Source organism: Puma concolor, chromosome A3 (assembly GCF_028749965.1).
Source record: "Puma concolor isolate L17-30 chromosome A3, mPumCon1.1.hap2, whole genome shotgun sequence".
Taxonomy (NCBI): domain Eukaryota; kingdom Metazoa; phylum Chordata; class Mammalia; order Carnivora; family Felidae; genus Puma; species Puma concolor.
The window spans coordinates 37859134-37883206 of record NC_141669.1 but is presented as its reverse complement, the minus strand read 5'-3'; the positions used below and the strand labels follow the sequence as shown (position 1 = coordinate 37883206).

Here is a 24073-nt window from a genome sequence, read left to right as displayed (position 1 = left end):
CTCTGCCCCTCTCCCACTCATGCTCTCTCTCAAAAATAAACATCAAAAAAAGTTTTTTTAATAAAAAAATAAGCAATGATTTATACTTTCTAATTTTCAGTATTTTATATTTCATAAAAACTTACTAAAAGAATTAAAAGTAGATTTCAACTAACCTTATGTTTTTCACGTTTTCTCCTTTTGGATTTTTTCTTCTCTCTTTCTTTCTTGTGTTTTTTCCTTGATTTTCTATAGGCTTTCTCATTTTTCTGCTTCTCATCCTCTTTTGCTTCCTGTTCTTGTGTTTCTTCAAATCCTGCATCATCTATTTCACCATCTTCTAATTCACCATCTTCTCTGTAGAAGACAATTAAATTTTTATTTTTAAATGTCAATTTGAAAATGAATCTTCAACACTTCCAAAAGAAAAATAAGCACATCCAGTAATTTGAGTTATATTCATTTAGACCATGGGTGGCAAATTTTTTCTGTAAGGCCTGCAGGCCACATATGGTTTCTGTTGTGAATTCTCCCTTTCTTTTGGAACAACCTTCCAAAAATCTAAGAACCAGTTTCAGCAACAAATATTTGCCAACCTGTGATTTGAATTAAGATCACTGACTTTCACCAAATGAATGAATAAATGCATGAATGCGGTGCTGGTAGTTACCATCTACTAAACCAAAGGTTAAACTAAAATACTTTCGGAAGTAAACATTCTTACTACAGGAAGGAATTTTTAACTTAGTGGTGTGTAAACAACTATAAATAGTTTTAAAATGAAAGCAATCTATATTAATTTTCACCATCAAAGTAAACTTCAATAAGAAACAGATTTCAATAGGTAGATAAATAGCAAAACCTGAGCCACAGAAGAATCATAAATTAAATCTGAATCTGTAAAAAAATATTTGTAGCAAAACCATAAATTGAATTCTACTTTCCAAATACCAGTATCTTTGCTATCATGGAAACTGAACTAAAACAAACTTTTATATTGTTTATGACATTTTTATAGTTATACAAGCCAAAAATATTCAGTATCTTTAAAGGCAAATTAAACAATGATCCTCACAAGAAGATAAATATATAAAATAAGTTTAGGGGTGCCTGGGTGACTCAGTCAGTTGAGTGTCTTGACTCTTGATTTCGGCTCAGGTTGTGATCTCATGGTTCATGGGACTGAGCCCCATGTCTGACTCCTTGTTGACAAGAGTGGAGCCTGCTTGGAATTCCCTCTCTCCCTCTTTCTCTGCCCCTTCTCCATGAGTATGTGCAAGCTCTCTCTTTCTCTCTCAATTAACTTAAAAAAATAAGTTTAGCATTTAATCATGCTTCCATACAGTTTGAAAAAATGCAAACTGCTATAAATAGTACATGGTGGTGCAGAAAGACAAATGTCTGCATAATGGAAGCAAATGAGAAGCAACTAACTATGGTGTACGCATTGTAAATATACTTTAAAGTTACTAGGGATATGTGATTTCTAAAATGCAAAACTGACCATGTACTATCCTGCTCGAAATCTTCAATGATGATATGATGTCTCAAATGTGCTTCAGAACTATTCACTGGGGGAGGGGAAAAGTGGTATCAACAAGATTCGTCATGACTTGGTAATTGCTCAAATTGTGGGATGTGTAGGATTCGTTTTACTATCCCTTCTGACCTAAGAATGATGTCAAAACCTGATATTGCCAAAAACCCCTTTATAATTGAGTCCCTGCTTACCCAACTACTTTCAATTTCTTGTGTCTCTAAGCTTTAAACATTGCCTTAAAAGCTCTCATTGCACTGCTGTTCTCAACGCCAACTCCCGCCCCTACACCTGGCTAAGTCCAGTTCATTCTATAGGACCCAGTTCAGACGTCATTTTCTCTGAGATGCTTCCACTGACTACCCAGGTTTAGGTGAGATGCTTCACCCTAAGTACTCCCCTAATAATTCTCATTTCTTTATCTCTGTGCTCTATACATTATGTTCAAATGACCTGAACATATTGGTTGGGGAAAGTAAACTATGACCGTGTCTTTCATAGCTGTATCTCTAACACATAGCATGGTTCCCTGCTGTTCACTGAAGGAATGAATGTATAATATCCATAAGCCTTGCATTACAGAACAGGCACATGATACCACTCAAAATTGGCTATGAATTCAATGTTATTTTTCCCCAGTTTCTATTATAAAATCAAAAAGGTATATATCCATTTAGGCAGACTTGAAATTTTCTTGTGAGGCAGGCTTGGCATTCTATTTTAACAAAAAAAGTTCTAAACTTTTATAACACTATAAAACCTTAAGGCCCAAGAAAAATGAATGCATATATTGACGAAAAGATAAGCACAGAATGTTCTGTTCTTAGCAGCTTTAATCACAATAGTAAAAAACTGTCAAAAAATTGTAAAAAAAAAAAACAAACCCAACAGTAAATGGATAAATACACTGTGCTTTATTTATATAATGTAATAATATAAAGCAAAGCAAATTCACCACTGCTATACACAATATGGATGAATCTTATAGACACAATTCTGAGTAAAAGAAGCCAGATACAAGACAGTACTGTTTGATTCCATTTATATACATATTTCAAGAAAAGGCAAAACTAACCTATGGTGACAGAAGCCAAAATTATGATTACCTCTTGGAGGGTTGTAACTACCAAAAAAAAAAAAAAAAAGAGGGTACTAAAGAACCTTCTGGGGTGTTAAAATATTCGGTATACTGATCTGTGTGGTGATCAATGTGTAAAAGTCATCAAGTTGTACATTTAAAAATTGAATACTGCCTATATTTATACCATAATCAAATTTGAACAGCACCAAGAAAATCTATGGGCGTTCATCCTTTCTTTTACCATCCTTCTCCTCCAAATTGAGCTCCTTAAAGCATAAATCATTTTATATCTTAAAATCACTAATTCATGCTTAACATTTTGACTAGACCTATTTAAGTACCTCAGTATTCAAGCTAAAAATGCTGCATATGAATTTATGATCTACTTTACATAAATTCTTTAACTGTGAAATATGGGGCATTTATATCTATCATTAGACAAAAAACACTGAAAGGTATTTTACTTTTCTTTCTTCTCCTTAGCCAGCATTCACACAATAACAAATTTAAACTTGTGAATTCCTGTATGCTTCCAAAAAATAGGATAGAAAAAGGACATAAAGAACACTGATCCCCACATCTATGAACTGTTTACAAATGTTTTACAAAAATAAGCTTTGGACACAATGGAAAGCATGTGTGGTGTAATGGGAAGAGGTAACTTCATGGGAAGACAGCCGGATTCTAATTCCAGTTCTGTCACCAAAACAAAACAAAACTTTCTTGATTGAGCACTTACTAATGTATCAGATACTAATCTAATTCTGTGAATCAAAAACGGAAGAGATAGTAGATACAGTTAAGAGTGCTTGGCATTCTCTAGATCTTGAATTAGCTCAACGACATTATGAAAGCTGTTTTATTTACTAAACCCAAGATACTTTTCAAAAATTAATAAGTCAAAAAGAGAAACTCCTACCTAGGTCAATTCTATAATGGATGACTTTTTATTAATGTAAAATAATAGAGTGGTTATGTCCTTTTTAGGAAGAGACATATTCATGTTTATGGATATGTAAATAATTGTTCAGTTAACAAACAAAATTATTTTTAAACGAATTTATCTCTTAGGCAAATCCATAGAGACAGAAAGTAGATTAGGGATTGCCAGGTAGTTTGGAGGAAGGAATGAGGAGTGATTGTCAGCGGTCATGGGGTTTTTCTTTTCGGAGTGATGAAAATGTTCCAGAAATTTTTTTTTAAGTTCTAAAATTAGATAGTCGTATGACTGCACAACTCTGAATATCCTAAAAACCAGTGAATCATATACTTTAAAAAGGTGAATTTGATCTCAATAAAGCTATTATTTTAAAAACAAGTTTTAAAATATTTTATCTCTAGATTTAACTACCTAGATTGCAGACAACTAGAGAAAATCATAATACACTGGTATAAATTTAAAACCCTGAAATTGGTCAATGCCAATGATATGTTCTTATTCTGAGGTAAATTATTCACTAAATCCTTATAAATCGATTTGCTTCATAAAGGATTCTACCTTTCTCCTTTCTGATACTGTTGCTATTAAAACAACTTAATCTGAACCAGTCTTACCTCCACAGGTAGTTTCTGCTTTTTCTTTATGCTTGCCTAAAGGCTCCTGTTACAAGCTACAGATCAGAAACTGAGTCTTCTGGAAGAAACACAAAAGCCTCAATAAAAGACTATACACGTACTCCTGATGGATGATATTAAAAGATATTACTCATAAATACAAGCTTCCTGAGATAAGCTGGTATTATCACGAGAAAAAAGGTATTTCTCAGAAAGTACCAAGTGACTGTCAGGATGTCCAGGATGTCTTTACATTCCAGAAGCAGATGACTTTATAGAAGTAGGCTGCTTATCCCAAGACCAATAGAACATAAATTTCCAACCTACTTGAAACTATTGCTTGTAATACTTCTTTTCATGCTTTTGTTCTAATTCACCTTGTCATTTCTCCTTCACCAAGGATAATGTAGAAGAACTGCTCTGTACTCATACCCTGGCAACCTTACATGTCTCCACATAGGCAGGCTTAACCACAGGCTGACCTAAGCTCTGGCAGAATGCCTCATGATACTCCAGACTATGGAAATATATGCAGTCGTGGCAGGTGCTGCTACAAAGCTCTCTCACCCACTGCCCTAAACTCTTCTGTCTGGCCACCGTTCCTCAGACACAGGGTATCCTACCACTCGTGTTGCCTGTGATTATCTGGTTTCAGTGTTACCCAGTGAGACAATGGACAAGAGAAGCTGACACCATGGTGATCTGTTGTCTATGTAAGTAATAAACTGAATTTTACTGGCTGAATTTGTCAGCGTGCTTAACAGAAAACTTGCTTGGCTATAGGCTTGCCCATGCCTACTCTGATCTTTTCCCTCAACTATATAGCTTACATATGATCCTCTTGACAAAGCCTTGACCTAACTCCCTACCTTATACTTCCCAAACTAGATATTTCTTCTCAAGGAAAATACTGTCTGGTCATACCAGGGCCACGGAAGAGTTACCTCACCTGAGTTTTTACGATTTTATGGTTATCCCCAAACTGGACCTTGAACATTTATATCCTAGATGACTCATCTTAATTGTTTGAGAAAAAAAGTTTCTCTTTACAAACTACCGTGGTAAAATCTGATGGATATCTACAACATTTGAAGTGTTTTTATCTTTATCCTCTATCTAACAGGTTCTTACAGCCTGTGGAATGTATTTGGTTTGCAGAAACTCAGCTTATCCCTTTGTAACTGTCTATAGCCATGGCAAGTTTCATTACTTGACCAACCTTAGAATTTGTCAAAGCCTCAACTCAAATACAAATTCCTTCAAGAATGAGATTTTGCACAAATTTATGGGCAAAATTTTAAATTCTAATTAGCCTAAGATCCTGCATAGTCTTATGACAATCCTTCCAAATTCTGCTTAACTCTATGTAAGTTATCTCTATCCCAGAGACAACTAAGAATCCCTTTCTTACTCACTTTTGAGCAATTCCTCTTATGGTTTTACATATGTGACCCTTTTAATCTTTATTTTCTGAATCAACAACATCCTTATTCATATTTGCCTCATCAAAATCTAACTTATATATACAGATAACTGTATATAAAAATATAATAATTAGACGATTTCAGATATTTCCTTCCCATCTCCTTCAAAAGACTATGCTTCTGTGGGAGTGTCTGAAGGAACAATGATTTATCTGGAGGAAAAAAAAAACCAGACACTCCCTTTATGCTAGAATCATTCGGGATCTATTTTCAACTACAGAGGTCACGTAACTTGAAAATGTTATCAAAAATTTGTGACTAACATTGACTATAAAGATAAATAATACTGCAAAGCCCCAGAATTACAACAAACTAAAGTCACTGATCTAAGTGGTCGTGGATAACAGCATAGTCCTCAATTTCTTGCTGGTAAGCCAAGAAAAAAATATGAATTACTGCTAATGTTTCCTGCTGCCCACGGAGTAGTATCACAGGGAAGATTGACCTATCTATATTCAAATAAAAGATAAGACAACTTGATTATCAAAAGTAGACTCAGAAGTCTGAATTTTAAGATCTGATCTCCTAATCAAAGTGAGAGAATCTCTGGTCACTCTAAAGTAATTTCCAGTCACTTCTTATAATAGTCATGGCTATTCTTACTTGTCTGACAGCCTTCTAATTCCAATGCTTGGTCTCCAGAGTCATACATGCTTCTGCACAGCTGTTATTTCATCAGATGGTACAAAAACTCATTTTGCAACAGAAGGAAAACAAAAGGACTCTGATATTCAGTCAGGCTAAATACCAAAGCCTTTGATCACAATTCCTCCAAAGATCATAACCCATACAGCAGTGAATATGTAGCATACTGTTCTATACCGATAAGACTAAGACAGTACTGCTAAGATAAAACTCCACCAAATTCCTAGCAGGTGCATACAAAAGTGCTGACTCTGTATCTCTGAGCCTAACAGATACTCTCATATCCCACCTCATACCTCTTTATAAAGAAATCTCTGTACTTTTGTGACAGCAGAACAAAATCAAAAGAAAGAATTTCTAGTTCCTAAATGACCCAATCAGAACATAAAACCTAGAATTCCTCCTAATATATAATAAACTTTTTTACTTTTCCCCTCTTTTTCACTTTCAGCATGGAGAGACAGGGTGAACTCATTTCTCACCCAGCAAGCAGATTCATAGCTTAAAAAAAAACCTCAGGTGAACTGTATTATTCCTTGAAAGCTATTTAAAGAAACTTTTATTGATCAAAATATAAAATATGTTAAAATTCCAAAGATTAAGATGAAGCCAAAACTAAGATTAATTTACACAGGGGTATGCCAGAAATCTGACTCATTTTTAGATGTGAGCTGCAAATTTGGCTCTGACCTTCAGGAAACAAGGATTAGGTACAAGAAAATGGTGCATCTTTTTAAAAAAATTTTTAAGTGTTTTATTTTTTTTACTTTTGAGAGACAGAGAGAGCAGGGGAGGGGCAGAGAGAGAGGGAGACAGAGGATCTGAAGCGGGCTCTGCGGCTGACAGCAGAGAGCCCAATCCAGGGCTCAAACTCACGAACCTTTGATGATATGACGTGAGCTGAGCTTAACCGAATAAGCCACCCAGGTGCCCCAAGACAACAGTGCTTTTAAGACAAATATAGACCAGTTGCTCAAGAGAAGCATCTTTTTTTCTAGGAGTGAAACGAGAAAAATTTCTCCCCTGAGTGCTCATAAAGACATTATTAGCTGGTACAATGGTCAGTACTTCACACAATGGACACTATCTTCAGTGCAATAGTTTATCACCTACAGCATGCCCCAATTTGAACCAAGGGTTTGCAGTCAAAATCCAATTGCAAAAAAGCAATTATATGAGGAAACAAAGTAATATTGTTCAAGTATGCAATTGTCTGATGTTCCTATTTTTTAAAAGATTTTATTTTATTTTTTTTTTTTTTAATTTTTTTTTTCAACGTTTATTTATTTTTGGGACAGAGAGAGACAGAGCATGAACGGGGGAGGGGCAGAGAGAGAGGGAGACACAGAATCGGAAACAGGCTCCAGGCTCTGAGCCATCAGCCCAGAGCCTGACGCGGGGCTCGAACTCACAGACTGCGAGATCGTGACCTGGCTGAAGTCGGACGCTTAACCGACTGCCCACCCAGGCGCCCCTAATTTTTTAAGTAATCTCTGTAGCCAACATGGGGCTTGAACTCACAACCCAAGAGTCGCTTGCTCTACTGACTGAGCCAGCCAGGTACCCAACCCCTCTGAGATTCTGATTTAATCCAAGGATGAAATTCACAACATCTAGAGCAGGGATTCTCAAAAACTTTATGTATATAAGAATTTTTAGTCCTCCCAACAGAAAGGGGGGGGGCATTTGTTCATTTAACATGTATTTATTCACCACCTTCTCAGTGGGGATACAATGATAAACCAGAAAGAGACATGGTTTCTTCTCTCAAGAAGTATTTAATCTAGTGATGGGGGAGATAGACATCAATGAAAGAATCACAAATATATATAAAATAACAACCATACAAGTAAATTGAGGAGGTAAATAGTGCTATGAGAGCACAGAATAGGAGAAAGTCATCTGTCAGGGAAGTCTGAAAGGCTTTCCCTGAGGAAGTCCTGAATGAATGGAGGTGATGAGTTAGCCTAAGAGATAAAGGGTTGGGGAAGGACCTCTGGTAGACAGAGATAATAAGATAAGCAAAATTTCTGTGTAGAACTGAGACAGAAACTGAGACAATGCCAATGTCACTGGATAATAAAGAAAAAGGGAAAGTTGGTTCAAAATTAGGCTGGTTGCTTCTAGATCATGCAGCGCTTTGATCATATTTGGAGTTTATTCTAATATAAATGAGAAAGCACTGAAGTGTTTCCAGGAAAGAAGGTGATATAATTAGATCTTCATTCTGAAAGATAGCTTTGGGAGTAAAAAACAGATCTAAAGGGGAAATAAAACAGTTGCAGGAAAACAGGATGCCACTGCAAAAATCAAGCAAGATTCCAAAAGAAGAATGGAATATATTTGGAGAATCTGATAACTTGACACTCTCCACCCAAATACATACATTTTACCACAGATGGGGATGTTTATTCTCTAACAGTTCTGAGGCAGAAAAAATGAGCTGAAAATTAGTAATACTGACAAATTAATAAACTATTATCCTTCAGGCAATCCTCCATTAATATTACAAACATTCCCATAATTTGTATATTTAAATGTCACCTCATTATTCCTGAGGTCATTCCTTTGAATGGGGTCAAGATTTTCCTTAAAAGTATTAAGGATGTGAATGAATAATGTGTTAATCTTCTACATCACAGCAAGACATAATCCCCATCATTTCAGCCTCAAAATTTTCAAAGCAGGCATTATAATGATCTGACTCAGGTAATGAATTTATCAGTAACATATTAATGAAACTTGAATTCAAGCAATGTAACTTCCTGATAAACCTCCCAGTATAAATTTGGTGCAGAGTATACCATTAAGTTGTTAATTAAAAGACCTGAACGAAGAAAAGGAGTCCTTAGAAGATCTATGCTTTTATTTAAACACATTTTTCAGGGGGCACCTGGGTGGCTCAGTTGGTTGAGTGACCAACTTCGGCTCAGGTCATGATCTCACAGTTTGAGTTTGAGCCCCCGCATCGGGCTCTGTGCTGACAGCTGACAGCTCGGAGCCTGGAGCCTGCTTCAGATTCTGTGTCTACCCCCCTCTCTGCCCCTCCCCTGCTCATGCTCTGTCTCTCTTTCTCTCTCTCAGTAATAAATAAACGTTAAAAAAAATAAAATAAAATAACAGTTTTCAGGAAATGAAAAGGTTAAAAACAAGTGAACTATACATTCAACTCAAGAATTCAGAAATGGGCAAACCCAAAAGAAGAATGAAAATAATAAATATAAGGACAGAAATCAAAAAATACAGAACAAAAACAATAGAGAACATAAATAAAACTAATGGCTATCCTTTAAAGAGAGCATTAACATTCACCATTCACTGTAGTGCCAGCTTGTCTCAGTAGTCCTGCAATTAATCTCTCAAATCTAGATATTAATAAACAGAAAATGCAAATGATTCCATTTTAGCTTTTCCTCTTCTAAGAAAAAGGGTAAGTTAACTTTGTTATTTTTCCCTTAAAGTCCAAAATACTGCTGGAACAGAACCTTTAAAAAACTGGGGGCCATCAGAGGATTATGGATATGTGACTTTAACAAATAATTTAAAAATAGTTTTCAGGGGGCGTCTAGGTGGCTCAGTCACTTAAGCATCCAACTCTTGATGCCAGCTTAGGTTGGGATCTCATGGTCCTGGGATTGAGCCCTGCATAGGGCTCCGTGCTGAGCGTGGAGCCTGCTTGGGATTCTCTCTCTTTCCCTCTCTGCTCCTCCCCTCCCCTGTTCACATTTACCCACACATTCTCTCTCAAAATAAATAAACATTAAAAAAATTTTTTTCCAGCAATTTTTAGTCTACCCTTTTTATTATCTAATTCTTTCACTACTTAAGACTATCTTCAATTCCAGCAACTGTGTGTATGACCAAGTAATTCTGAAGTAAAATAACATCTTGAATCAGGTTAGTAAAAAAAAAAAAAAAACAAAAAAAAAACACTAGTATGATAGTTAACAATTACTGAATAATTACTATGCTGCAGACATTTTTGATCCATTTGCTTCATTTTCATGTTAACTTGAAATATATTATCCCCAATAAACAGGTGAAGAGAAGGGACAAAGACCTTAACTGATTCTGCTAGTAAATGACAGAGCTAGAGCCCAAATTCAAGACAGTCTGATTGCCAGACCCATAGTTCTTAACACATTTGGTCACAGGAGGAAACTGTAAATAGCCAAACCATTTAATATCAGCTAATGTAAAGAAGATTATTTAAGAAGCTCACCAACTAGTAGGTAGGCTATGAGGGTGTTTACTACAAACTTCAACATCTTTGCATGTTTAAAACTTTTCACAATAAAATGTTGAGGAAAAGAAACTTCAACATGCGTTTAAGTGGTATTTTAAGAGACGATACAGAGAAACTGTTAAGGTCTAAAAGTTGCATTTCTGACATGCAAAAGTAAATATAACTACTTCAGTTCCACAGAAATTATTTTAATGTTTGTTAAGGAAATGGCAGCCACCAGGCTAGATCAGTTCAACTGATAATATGGGACTTGGAGTTATAAGGTGCTATAGGGTTTTCTTTTTATTAAACAGTATTTTTCTCAGGGGCTCAAAGAAAATTAGTCCAAATTTTGTATTATATATATATTTTAAAAAGAAGTAAAGAGAATCAAATCATGCAGAGCTGGAAAATGGGGTTCCCTGTTCATTTCAGGGTCCCAGACAAGCTGATAAAGTACCGGTGTAGTTTAGCTGGAATGTAAATTGGTGCATCCACTGTGGAAAACAGTATGGAGGATGGTCCCGTAATTCCACTACTGGGTATTTATTCAAAGAAAATAAAAACACTAACTTGAAAATATATAAGCACCCCTATGTTTATTGCGGCATTATTTAAATTCACAAAATATGGAAGCAACCTAAGTGTCCATCAGTAGATGAATGGATAAAGAAGACACGGAATATTAGCCATAAAAAGAGAATGAGATCTTGACATTTGGGACAACAGGTACAGACAGACATAGAGAATATTATGCTAAATGAAATAAGTCAAAGACAAATACCATAGGATTTCACTTACATGTGGAATCTAAAAAATTAAACAAACATACAAGCAACCAAAAAACAGAAACAGATTCATAAATACAGAGAACTGGTGGGTGCTAGAGTAGAGGGGGGTAGGGGAATGAGCAAAATAGATGAAGGGGACTAAAAGGTATAAACTTCCAGTTATAAAATAAATAAGTCACGGGGGCGCCTGGGTGGCTCAGTCAGTTAAGCGTCCAACTTCAGCTCAGGTCACGATCTCGTGGTTTGTGAGTTTGAGCCCCACATAGGGCTCTGTGCTGACACCTCAGAGCCGGGAGCCTACTTCTGATTCTGTGTCTCCCTCTCTCTCTGCCCCTCTCCCGCTCATGCTCTCTCTCTCTCAAAAATAAATTAAAATGTTAACAAAATTAAAAAAATAAATAAGTTACGGAGATGAAAAGTACAGCATAGGGAATATAGTCAATAATGTTGTATAATAACATTCTATGGTGACAGATGGTGACACTTATTGTGAGGAGCACAGAGTAATGTACAGAATTGTTAAATCCCTATGTTGTACACCAGAAACTAATATTATATTTTATTGTCAACTGTACTTCAGTAAGAATTTAAAAAAACATGTATTATCTCACTGCTTTCCAGTCTCCAGGGTTTCTGATGAAAAGTACTGTTAAATTTGATTAAAGATCACTTATGGGACTTGGAAAAGAAAAATGGTGTAGTTTAGGCAATAGCTTACTTAAGGTGAAAGCCTCCATGTCAAAGTCAGAAGATGGAAAGAAAGGAAAGGAATGCTGGAAGTAATGGAAATTGCTGTTATCACTAGGGTTTGCTGTTCAATGAAAACGAAAAGGGGCTAAGCACCAACATCCAGAAAATAGAGTAGAATACTAATGAGATGGTTGGCTGCCAGAATAGCAATTTTCACCTAACATTAAAGAGGACCCACACCCAAATCAATCAATCAATCAATCAATCAATCAATCAATCAAACAAACAAACAAACAAAACCACCTTATTTAATGAGGACCCAGGATTCTGGCAAAGAGAGATCACCTGAACCTGGAAATTAAAGCAGGAGTGCTAAACAAGAATAACCAAACTTGTGACACGTGAAAACTGGTTACTTAAAAAGGTACTATAGTAAGGTAGAAGAACAAAAGCTTTAGAGCCAGCAAGATATGGGTTCAAATTCTGCCTCCCAGTCATATACAACCTATATACTAACTTGAACAAATTATTTTACCCCCTAATATTCAGTTTCCTCATCTGCAAATAGGATCAATTAATTTACCATCACAAAGTTGTTTAAGGATTGAGATGAGTAGCCCTCAACTGAAGTTTCCTTTCCTCTTTTTATTTACCTGAAATATATGCCTTTTAAACTGATAAGAACAGATACTACACTTGATCTTAGCCAAAAGGCCGAGAAGCGATGAAATATATGCCTTTTAATAGAATGGGTATTGTAGATGACAGGCACTTTCATAGAAATTGGGAAAGGATATAAACCCAAGCAGCATGGATTCCAAGGGGGAAATTTCCTTTATTTTTCTTCAGAAAATAACAATGAAAAATTATCTCAAACAAGTAAAAGCAGAAAGAAGCTGTGGTAGACCAAATATGAAGTCTGTTCCTTAGGGTATTTCTCCTTCATCCTATCATTAAGCAACACTTGGGTACAGTCTGTATAAAAGCCTCCCATATTTCCAAAGTCTCCTGAACACAACAAGGAAATACAAAATGGAGTATAATACCTAAGGTTCATAGTGATTATGGTGACATTAGATGTTCATGATGATCCAAAGTAACTAAGAAAAGGATAAATCAGTAACTGTCTAGTCAGTATGACAAGAAGGCATGCCATATAAGAGTTCCTTTGAAAATATTTTTAATAAAATTAGTTTCTGATAATCAAATATCTGTTGATGCTAAATTCCCTGCCTCTATCCAATGCCAGATAAAAGAGGTATTATTGTATATTAATCTATGAAATGAAGAATTTTAAAAAATATCCTTGAGCTTGTATGTTTGACACCATGAAGGATAACATTACTCCTCAAACATACTTTATGCCATAAGCGAGACAAACTATTAGGGGAATAAAACAAAACTGTGTGAACTTGTCACAAGTTTTTTTGACACTACATTTTAAAAATTATTCTTTTTTTTTTAATGTTTTATTTATTCTTGAGAGAGAGCATGAGCGAGAAAGGGGCAGAGAGAGGGACACAGAATCCGAAGCAGGATCCAGGCTCTGAGCTGTCAGCACAGAGCCCCATGTGGGGCTCGAACTCACAGGTCGTGATATCATGACCTGAGCCAAAGTCAGACGCTCAACCAACTGAGCCATCCAAGCGCCCCCAAAATTATTCTTTTTAAAATTTCATTTACTATCTCAGGTATCTCACTAAGCTAAAATTAATTTAGTCTCATTCCCTTTCAATTTATCCTTCTGACTTAGGCTCTCCAATATAGACTGGAGAAGCTGGAAACTCAACAGAAACAAATCTCAGCAAATAAAACACTCTTAGAATTTGAAAGCTAGGGGCGCCTGGGTGGCGCAGCCGGTTAAGCATCCGACTTCAACCAGGTCACGATCTCGCGGTCCATGAGTTCGAGCCCCGCATCAGGCTCTGGGCTGATGGCTCAGAGCCTGGAGCCTGTTTCTGATTCTGTGTCTCCCTCTCTCTCTGCCCCTCCCCCGTTCATGCTCTGTCTCTCTCTGTCCCAAAAATATATAAACGTTGAAAAAAAAAAAGAATTTGAAAGCTAGAAAATAATCTAGGTGTCATGTCATCAGAACAAAAGTTGAAAACATCTTGTTGCATGAATCTATAGTGAACTGGGTAAAACTGCCTACAACCCAGTAATATCCAAAAAACCTACTCGGTCTGTAAATCTTAAATATGCCAAATTAACTGATATGAGATTACCTATATGAGGCTCCAGGGTTGGGGAGGGTGGTAGGAGTAGATTTTTTTTTTAAGATATGCCAAAATTAGTCTTTGGCCTAGGTATCCAGCTAAAACATGTTTCCTCCATTCTGCCTTGGCCTGCTTCAAGCCATTTCTGGATCCCTGGATATGACATGACTGGAAATTACATGATCCTTAAGTTAGTTACTATTATATCTAATCAGTGCAACAAGGTCATATATATGCAAAAGGCCATGTCATCTGGATTTACTATTGTATCTGAATTTTCATTTTCCAGGTTTAGAAGGTATTACAGGTAGAACTTAAAACAAGAATCTTCTTGTGTGTGTTAAAACAAGAATCTTCTTGTGTGTGTTATATATTGAAATTTTATCAATGAGATGAAGTACAAATGTACATTAATGTAAGAGAAAAATGTGTAATTAATAATTATGAAAACCATTTTATGTACAAAAGAAACTAACAATTTTCTAATAGCCAAGTAGAAAACCTGAGTAATATTATTGATAGGGTAAGTTAGCTATTGATTTTAAGAAGAGTATAACAGAAGTCCCTGGGTGGCTGAGTTGGTTAATCATCAGACTCTTGATCTGGGCTCATGTCATGATCTCACCACAGTTCATGAGTTCAAGTCAGGCTGAGGGCTGGCAGTGTGAAGCCTGATTGGGATTCTCTCTCTCTGCCCTCCCCAGCTCACCTGCGCTCTCAAAGTAAATAACTAAACTTAAGGGAGAAAAAACAACAACTAGACCACTAAAATTTCTAATAATAATTTGAGGGATAATATTTCAGAATTATTTACATATTCCAGAAATTTAATCTATGGTGGGGATATTAACTTTAGTCTGAGCTTTGGTCAAACATTGGTTTTCATACTTGGATATCTGGTATTCCAAAAATATATATATGTTTGCTACAATATATATATACAGCCAAACTATGTAGGTATTTCTTACATAAATGCATTATTCACTTCTATTTTCATTTGCTTACATAAAACATATTTTTTAAATAGGCTCCTATGTATCCCAAGGATATAGAAAATAAACCAACCCAGAAGCTCCTTTATGGGCCAAAGAACAGACTTCTTGAAAAATTCAAAGCCCAGACACAAGAACCAGTGATCTAACATTTTATTGTCAACTGTCAGTCATCAAAGAAAATTCAAGCAAAAGAGGTATTGGCTCTTCTGATCTCTATGCATTTTCTTTTTTTCTATTAAATTTTATTTATTTTGAGAGAGAGAGACAGAGTGTGCATGTGAGTGGGGGAGGGGCAGAGAGAGAGGGGAAGACAGAGAATCCCAAAGCGGGCTCCGGGCTGTCAGTACAGAGCCCGACTTGGGGCTCTATCTCATGAACTGTGGTGAGATCATGGCCTGAGCATAGATCAAGAGTCATATGCTTAACCAACTGAACCACCCTGGCACCCCTCAATGCATTTTCAATAAATTGTCTTAAAAGGTTAAAATGAATATACAATAGAAGCATTCTTGTTTACTACAGCTAAAAATGTGCACAGTTACTAAGATTGAACTGATTTCATACTCTTTAAAAATATGTGAGAAAATTAACATTCTTTATACATTCCATTCTTAATGTTTTAGGATTTAGAAAAACTTTTTGTCATAGAAAATGAATTTATAGTAAAGTACACTCAAATTGCCATGATCAAGTAATATCTAAAAGAAGAAAAAAACAAAACCCAAGCCCTTTTAAGGATCCAATATCCCAATCCAGCATCAGTAAATGCAGTAAGATTTACCACCATTAAGAGGCAATGGCAGCAAGGCAGAGAGCTCGAAACCGAATGCAACAAGACATAGACTGGTTCTCGCTCAGCTGCTTCATCACCTTGGACAAGTTATTTACCCTCTTAACCTGTTTCCTAAACTACAAAATGAAGATAATAATATCTGTTCTTTCTATGTGGATCAAATGAATTAAAGCATGTGGATTAGAAATAGCAATATATGTAAAATATTAAGTATCATGAGTTCTAAATCTAGGTTCTTTTTTTTCTACCATTTTTTTTTAATGTTTATTCATTTTTGAGAGAGAGAGACAGACACACAGAGTGTGAATGGGGTAGGGGCAAAAAAAGAGGGAGACACACAATCCAAAGCAAGCTCCAGGCTTTGAACCATCAGCACAGAAACTGATGCAGGGCTCGAACCCACGGACTGCAATGCGAGATAATGACCTGAGCCAAAGTCGGATGCTCAGTCAACTGAGCCACCAAGGTGCCCCTTTTCTATCACTTTTATAAATAGATTGTTGTTGATTTTTACATGGTTTTATCCTTTTAATGATAATTAACTTAGGATTCCCTTTAAACACTTCTTGGGACTTGCTTTGGTTACTTGCCATTGAAAAATGTGGGTATGATTTATGAAAGTTGAAGTAATAAAAAAGTTCATTTGGGGGCTCCTGGGTGGCTCAGCTGGTTGAGTGTTGGGACTTCAGCTCAGGTCATGATCTCACAATTCGTGAGTTCAAACCCCGTGTCAGGCTCTGTGCTGACAGGCAGAGCCTGCTTGGATCCCCATCTCTCTCTCTCTCTCTCTCTCTTTCTGCCCCTCTCCAGCTCACACTCACTTGCTCTCTGTCTCAAAAGTAATTACTTTTTAAAAAGTTCATTCAAGGGGCGCCTGGGTGGCGCAGTCGGTTAAGCGTCCGACTTCAGCCAGGTCACGATCTCACGGTCCGTGAGTTCGAGCCCCGCGTCGGGCTCTGGGCTGATGGCTCAGAGCCTGGAGCCTGTTTCCGATTCTGTGTCTCCCTCTCTCTCTGCCCCTCCCCCATTCAGGCTCTGTCTCTCTCTGTCCCAAAAAATAAATAAACGTTGAAAAAAAAAATTTAAAAAAAAATAAAAAGTTCATTCAAATTAGTAATGTTAAGCCATGAACTCACATTAAAAAAGTAAAGCAAAAGGGGCGCCTGGGTGGCGCAGTCGGTTAAGCGTCCGACTTCAGCCAGGTCACGATCTCGCGGTCCGTGAGTTCGAGCCCCGCGTCGGGCTCTGGGCTGATGGCTCAGAGCCTGGAGCCTGTTTCCGATTCTGTGTCTCCCTCTCTCTCTGCCCCTCCCCTGTTCATGCTCTGTCTCTCTGTCCCAAAAATAAATAAACGTTGAAAAAATAAAAATAAAAAAGTAAAGCAAAAGAAAACAAATACAAAATCATTTTACAATAGAGAAACGTTGCTCTTTGCCAAGAGTAGTAATAATCTGCTAAAACTGCTTTTGCTAAGGTCATCCAGTAACTACTATCTGCGTTGGTACATGGCATCAGCAGTCAAATAGTATCTCCCAGGAACCAAACACTTCAAAAAAGATACAAGAAATAGGAATGACCTCAGAAAGTTCAACCATAAAATGAAAAGAAGATAACCAAAACAGAGATGAAGAAGTCAGACACACAGGACCAAGTAAAAGATGACTAAATTTAAGACATTAACATGCAACGAGAAGAAATGTACCTATCAGAAAGGAGGGCTGTTTAACAATAGAAATGTTGAAAAAGGAAAGGTGAAGAGACAAATGTGGCCAGTGCCCATGTAAGCACTGCTCAGGAAAGAGGATATCCTGTAAAGCTGACAGATGCAAGTAACTGCTTGGCAGATATATTATGAACTTTATTAGAGCCTGATGCCATTTAAAATTGCAGTCATTTACAATCAACTCCTTCATTCTAATCCCATACTCCTGTTCATTAAGCAACTTTTGATAATTTGGTTTTCCATATAGTAGCCTATATGGAGAGAATACCCTCCCTGGTGAAAACATCTTATCCTCATTTTACATGACTGAATTGGTATTCTGATATACACATACACATTCTCTTGTGATAGAGATGTCTATCCTCAAATAAAAGTGTAAGCTCTACAATCAGATTACTTGAGTTCCCACTGATTTACTCTGTGACCTTGGGAAATTCATCAATCTCTCTTCATTTGTAAAACGAGGGCTGTTATACACGGTTATTGTGAAGATTAAATGAAGTAATTCATGGAAAGCACTTAAAACAGAACCTGGCATATAGTAAGCACCATAACAATGTTAGCCACTGTTGGGGCGCATGACTGGCTCAGTTGGTTAAGTGTCCAACTTTGGCTCAAGTGATGATCTCGTGGTTCATAAACTGGAGTCCCGCATCAGGTTCTGTGCTGACAGCTCAGAGCCTGAAGCCTGCTTCAGATTCTGTGTCATCCTCTCTCTGTGTCCCTCCCCTGCTTTTGCTCTCTCTCAAAAAGAAATAAACTTAAAAAAAAAAAAAAGTTTTAAAAATGTTAACCACTGTTATTATTTTTTAGCATGAATTAACATCCCCAAGTCTGATCAGCCCTGAGACTGATCAGTTTCTGAATCTGAGAGATTAAAGCAAGACCACTGGGGGCATCGATGCACAAAATATATTCTGACAGCCCTAGACTGGCCGGAGGCTTGACTTGGTGAATTCAAGGTCACCCATCTCTCTGAGATTTTTTTGGAAGTCAGATCACTTGTCTGTCCAGGTGAACACTTGACTTCATCGCATAACAAAAGGTCACAAACTCAAATGCATAAGTGGTCAGCAAGTCACTTCATAAGCAGACCTTAGGTGCTGAATATGCAAAGAAAGGATCAGTGAAAAGATTGTGAAGGATGAAGACCACAAGTCTAGTGGCATTCAAGCACAAGTATTGTTAAACATCCTGTCAGGCAAACAAGATATTTGGTCTGAAGGCCAGCTGTTTGCAAGCCCTGCAGTACTGTTTCATTCATGTTTTTAAAAGTCCTAATTTGGGGCACCTGGGTGGCTCAGTCGGTTAGGCAGCTGACTTCGGCTCAGGTCATGATCTCACGGTCCATGAGTTCGAGCCCCGCGACGGGCTCTGTGCTGACAGCTCAGAGCCTGGAGCCTGTTTCAGATTCTGTGTCTCCCTCTCTCTGACCCTCCCCCATTCATGCTCTGTCTCCCTCTGTCTCAAAAATAAATAAACGTTAAAAAAAAATTAAAAAAAAAATAAGAGTCCTAATTTAGTATATCCTGTGACCAGTTTTCAACCCTTTCCTTTACCTGCTCTGTGATCACCCCTTCCTTGAAACGTTCTCCTCTCTTGGCTTCCAGAAAACCTGTCTTCTTCATGGTCTACTACACATAGCTGGGTGATCTCAGCATCTAGACTAACATCTTTGTTAAAAACTCTCAGATCTTTACCTCCAGTTCTATCAATGCTAAGAAATATCCCATGAATTTTGACTTTTGTCTGCCTTCTTACTGTCAATGCTTTTGATTAGGTCCTCGTTACCCAATTTCTAGATTTTTACAGTGGCTTTGATTCATTCCCTTTTTTCATGCTCCACACCCATCAGCAAATCCTATTGGTTCTATCTTCAAACCATATCCAAAATCCAACCATTTTCACCTCCTTGGCCTAAACCATCATCACTTGTCACTTATATTACGTCAAGCAACTTCCTTTTTACCATTCTTTTACTATAGCATCACCTTGCACCTCCTCTGTTCAAATCCTCCAGTGGCTCCCATACCACTCAGAGTGAAATCCAAGTTCCCTAATATGGCCTTCCAAGGCCCTACACAGTCACCCTTGCCCATCCAACTTCATCTCTTACTTCTCTTCCCCTTGCCCATTCTTTTCTCTAGCCACACTGCCCCCTTTTTTCCTTAATTACACTAGGCTCATTCCTAGTTCTAGGCTTTCTCCACCTTCTGTTCCCTTTATCTAGAATGCTTTTCTCCCAGATGTACTGGGCCTGGATTGCTCATTCTAGGGCTTTGTTCAAATGTTCCTTTTTCAGTTGAATGTTTCCCTAACATACCCTACTTAAGATGGAAATACCCTTCCCACACCCATAGGATAACCCACCTTCCTTTCTATCAGCATTGATCACATTTGTTTTTCATGTTTATCATCTTTTTCTCTAAAGCAAATGTAAGCTCCATTGGGTAAAGGATTTTTTTCTTTATTGCTATCTTTCCCAAGTCCAAAACAATATATACTAAATATTAGCTGCTTAATATTTCATGAAATCATTGAAAGCTCCCTAACTTGTCTTTCTTCTACTGATATCCCTTTCCATAGTCTGCCTCCTCCTAGCCTCCAGGTATCATGCCAAAAAATGCACCTGAACATTCTCCTGCTTAAAAAACTTGATGAGAGGGGTGCCTGACTGGCTCAGTCAGAAGAACATGTGATTCTTGATCTCGGGGTCTTGAGTTTGAGCCCCACGTTGGGTAAAGAGATTACTTAAATAAACTACAAAAAAATCAAAAAATTAAAAACTTTGATGAGATCTTTACATCATTCAGGGTCAGATTCCTAATTCACGGAAGCCTTTTCCTCATTCCCCAAAATATGTTGTACATGCTTCACATACTAACACTTTTATCATCTCTAAACCTACTATGCCATTTTACTTCTTCATGCTTTTCATATATTTGTCTCTGGCCAAATTTTTACTCATCCTCCAGACATGATGTCTCCATGAATCCCCCATCTATGCCACTACCACCTTCAGTTTATACCTCTATTATATGACTGGTGCTGCAATTATATATTTACCAGTCTGTTTCTTTTACTAGATTATAAGATCCTAGAGAGCAAATTCAGTGAGATTGTATTCAGATTTGTTTCCTCAGTGCTTAACACTATATACTTGGCACAGAATTCTGCTGAATGGAAATTTAATCAATGAAAATTCAAAAGTAAATGAAATGATTTGTTTATGAAGGGCTAAGAAAAGAAAAATGTCTTTCTAAGAGTCAAAGTGGTTTCCAACATCAAACCTGAACATGACGTAGAACTTGAGTTTTTTATATTTGCTAAAGAAAAGCTCACTTTGGTAGTTTTCACAATAGTTAAATGAGTAGATTCAGGAGTAAAAAATAAACTAATGATACAATTTAAGTTTTGCAAGACAAAAAGAGTTCTGAAGATTGGTTGTATAACAATGTGTAGGTCCTTAACACTACTGAACTGTACAATTACAAATAGTTAAGATGTAAATTTTACATGTGTATTTTACCACAATTAAAAATAAAATAAGGCCGCCTGGGTGGCTCAATCTGAGCGGCCAACTCTTGGGTTTCAGCTCAGGTCATGATCCCAGGGTCATCAAATTGAGCCCTCCATGTTTAGCAAGGAGCCTGCTTGAGACTCTCTCTCACCCTCTCTCTGCCCCTCCCCAACTTGCATGCAAGCTTGCTCTCTTTCTCTTTAAAAAGAAAAATATATGTGTGTGGGTGTATACGTATATACATACATATATACATATATATAAACATATATATACACATATAAACAAATATATATGTACATATATATGTAAACATATATATATATATATAAAACATTAATAGCCTAGTGAGGGAAGGCATTTGCTCAAGTATACATAGTAATTTACAAACCAAATATTGTATATAACATCAAGTGAACTCTAATGTGAGATAAGGCATCTGCAATTTTTTAAATTAATATTGACTAAAATGGGAAGAGAGATGAGTATCACCTAATTCAACTACCTTATTTCACAAATAAGATAAACAATCATGAAAAACAAAAAATATTAACCAAGTGAGAGGAAAAATGATGATCAAAACTTAGGTTTTACTGCGAATGCAGGGGTTTCTTAGATTTACCACATTACAACCCACAACAATTCAGAAAGTAAAGGCTGGAACTTAGTGCACTGCATCCCTATGCAGACTTAATGAAGAGTGAAAATAATACAAGTAGAAGTTTGCATACCTGTGTGCTATCTAGTCTCCATCTGTGGGATCCCCTAGACAAGGTACTGAATGCTGTAATACTATATGCCTCCTCATGGGATTAATGTGAGAATCAAATGAAAGCCCTATTACAAATGTAAAGTGTAATCATCTTCTACATCCTCATCCCTTCAGATTCTCCAGTGCCATCTCTTAGTAAGGTTTCAATCATTATGTGCAAGGGAGAGAGAAGAGGGAAATAATATAAACTTGTATAGGGGTGCCTAGGTGGCTCAGTTGATTAACTGACTCTTGTTTTTGGCTCAGGTCATGATCTCATGGTTTGTGAGAGGGATTCTCTCTCTCTCTCCCTCTGCTGCTACCCGGCTTGTGTTCTCTCTCTCAAAATAAATAATCTTTATATATATTGTACACACACACACAGATATGTATATATGTATATATACACACATATATGTGTATGCATACATATATACACACACATACATACACACACTGTAATTCTGACTAGTTGGGAGTTTTGCTGTTCTTGTTTTACATGAGGAAGAAAAGTGGGGAGAGGAGGAAAAGAAGGAGGTGAGGAGGTGGGAAGGTTGCTCATAATGGGCAAAGAATAACTTCCTCCTAAAGGAAATTATTCTACATATCTCTTAACAATTAAAGACTCTCAGAATCACAAGGTCTTATATTGTTCATGTTAAAATTACCATTTTTCCCAGTGCAGGCCCTGTAAAACTCATTTTTAGAATATTTCAGAAAATTATGTAATACTTAGGTATGTATCTATCTTTCCTACTCCACTGTACATGTGTCCAAAACAGGAACTCACAGTATTTAGCCTTTAAAAGTTGTTTGTGAATTGTTTTAATTGGATTAACATCCTGTGAAATATAAAGCTAGGTGGCTGAAGCTGTGCCAAAGAGAACTAGATGAAAGGGAAGAGATGAATGAAAAGAGGTTAAGTATTTTGTCTCACTTTGGATTCTCCCCAACTCCTTCTCCACCTCTATTATTGATTTCTCAGATCCTATGCAGAAGTCCTCTACTAACATTCTATATACCCACAAATTTATTTATCGGTATTATTATATTAGTTAACACTAATAAAAATACCATGTTTTCACTCCAGACATGGAAATATTTAAAGAAAAGTACACCAAATGGGTATTTTTTTTTTAAAGCTGGCAAACAAACCTTGTACAAAATGTTCATCATATAAAACATGTACAAGAGGAGTGCCAGGGTGGCTTAGTCCATTAAGCATCCAACTCTTGGTTTTGGCTCAAGTCATGACTTCACAGTTCGTGAGATCAAGCCCTGAATCCTGGCTGCCAGCAAGGAGGCTGCTTGAGATTCTCTCATTCTCTCTCTCTCTCTCTCTCTCCCCCCATCTCTTTCTGCCCTTCCCCCAGTTGTGCACTCATGCATGTGCGCTCTCAAAATAAATAAATGTTTTTAAAATTCAAGAACCACAATTTTTTTTAAAGAAAAAAAGAAGTTGCCTTCTGAGAATTTCCATTCCCATTTAAAATCTTGTTCTGACACAGAGTCCAAGGGGGAAGAAAGGCTCAATTCAACAAACTGAGATCATAACCTGAGCAGAAATCAAGAGTCAGATGCTTAACCGACTGAGCCACCCATACGCCCTGTAATTCATTATTTTAAAATTCCAAAGTCTTTTTAAAGTCTGGCATCAGAGTTCCTTGCTAGCAAAATTATTTCAATATCTGAATTTGGTGACATGGTTTCTTCATTACATAGAATACATAATTCTACATATTGAAGCTGCCTTGTGAACAGAGAACGTATTTCCTTCTTCCATACAAAATTATGAACTTTAGCTGCCATTAGCAAAACCCAGTCATTGGTTTGTCCACAGATATTCAGAGTGGGAAATTTCTCAAAATATTAATTAACCCATTCCAAGAATTATGTCATTTTAATGACAAGATAATGTAAAATAATCATGAAAATATGTCAAGTGCAAGCCTAAATAGCCATAATTTTTAGGAGTGTTTTTTCTTTTTACTTTCCAAAAATTACTGCATGTTTAATTGACTTGCTTGGTGATCTACTTGTATTATTACCTTATGAGAGTTGTTGAAATATCTTTATCACTCTCAAGGTT

At 36.8% G+C, this 24073-nt stretch overlaps 1 protein-coding gene and 1 pseudogene across 2 annotated transcripts in view; both read right to left on the bottom strand.

Annotated features, from left to right (window-relative positions):
• Positions 1-24073, bottom strand: part of ZC3H6 (zinc finger CCCH-type containing 6) — a 70225-nt gene that overhangs the window by 44575 nt on the left and 1577 nt on the right. For both annotated transcript variants that reach the window (XM_086700578.1, XM_086700579.1), the window contains exon 2: positions 156-336. In XM_086700578.1, coding sequence (XP_086556704.1) covers positions 156-336 — 181 coding nt within the window. The remainder of the gene's footprint in view (positions 1-155; positions 337-24073) is intronic.
• On the bottom strand, positions 12595-12712 carry LOC112864405 (U2 spliceosomal RNA; annotated as a pseudogene).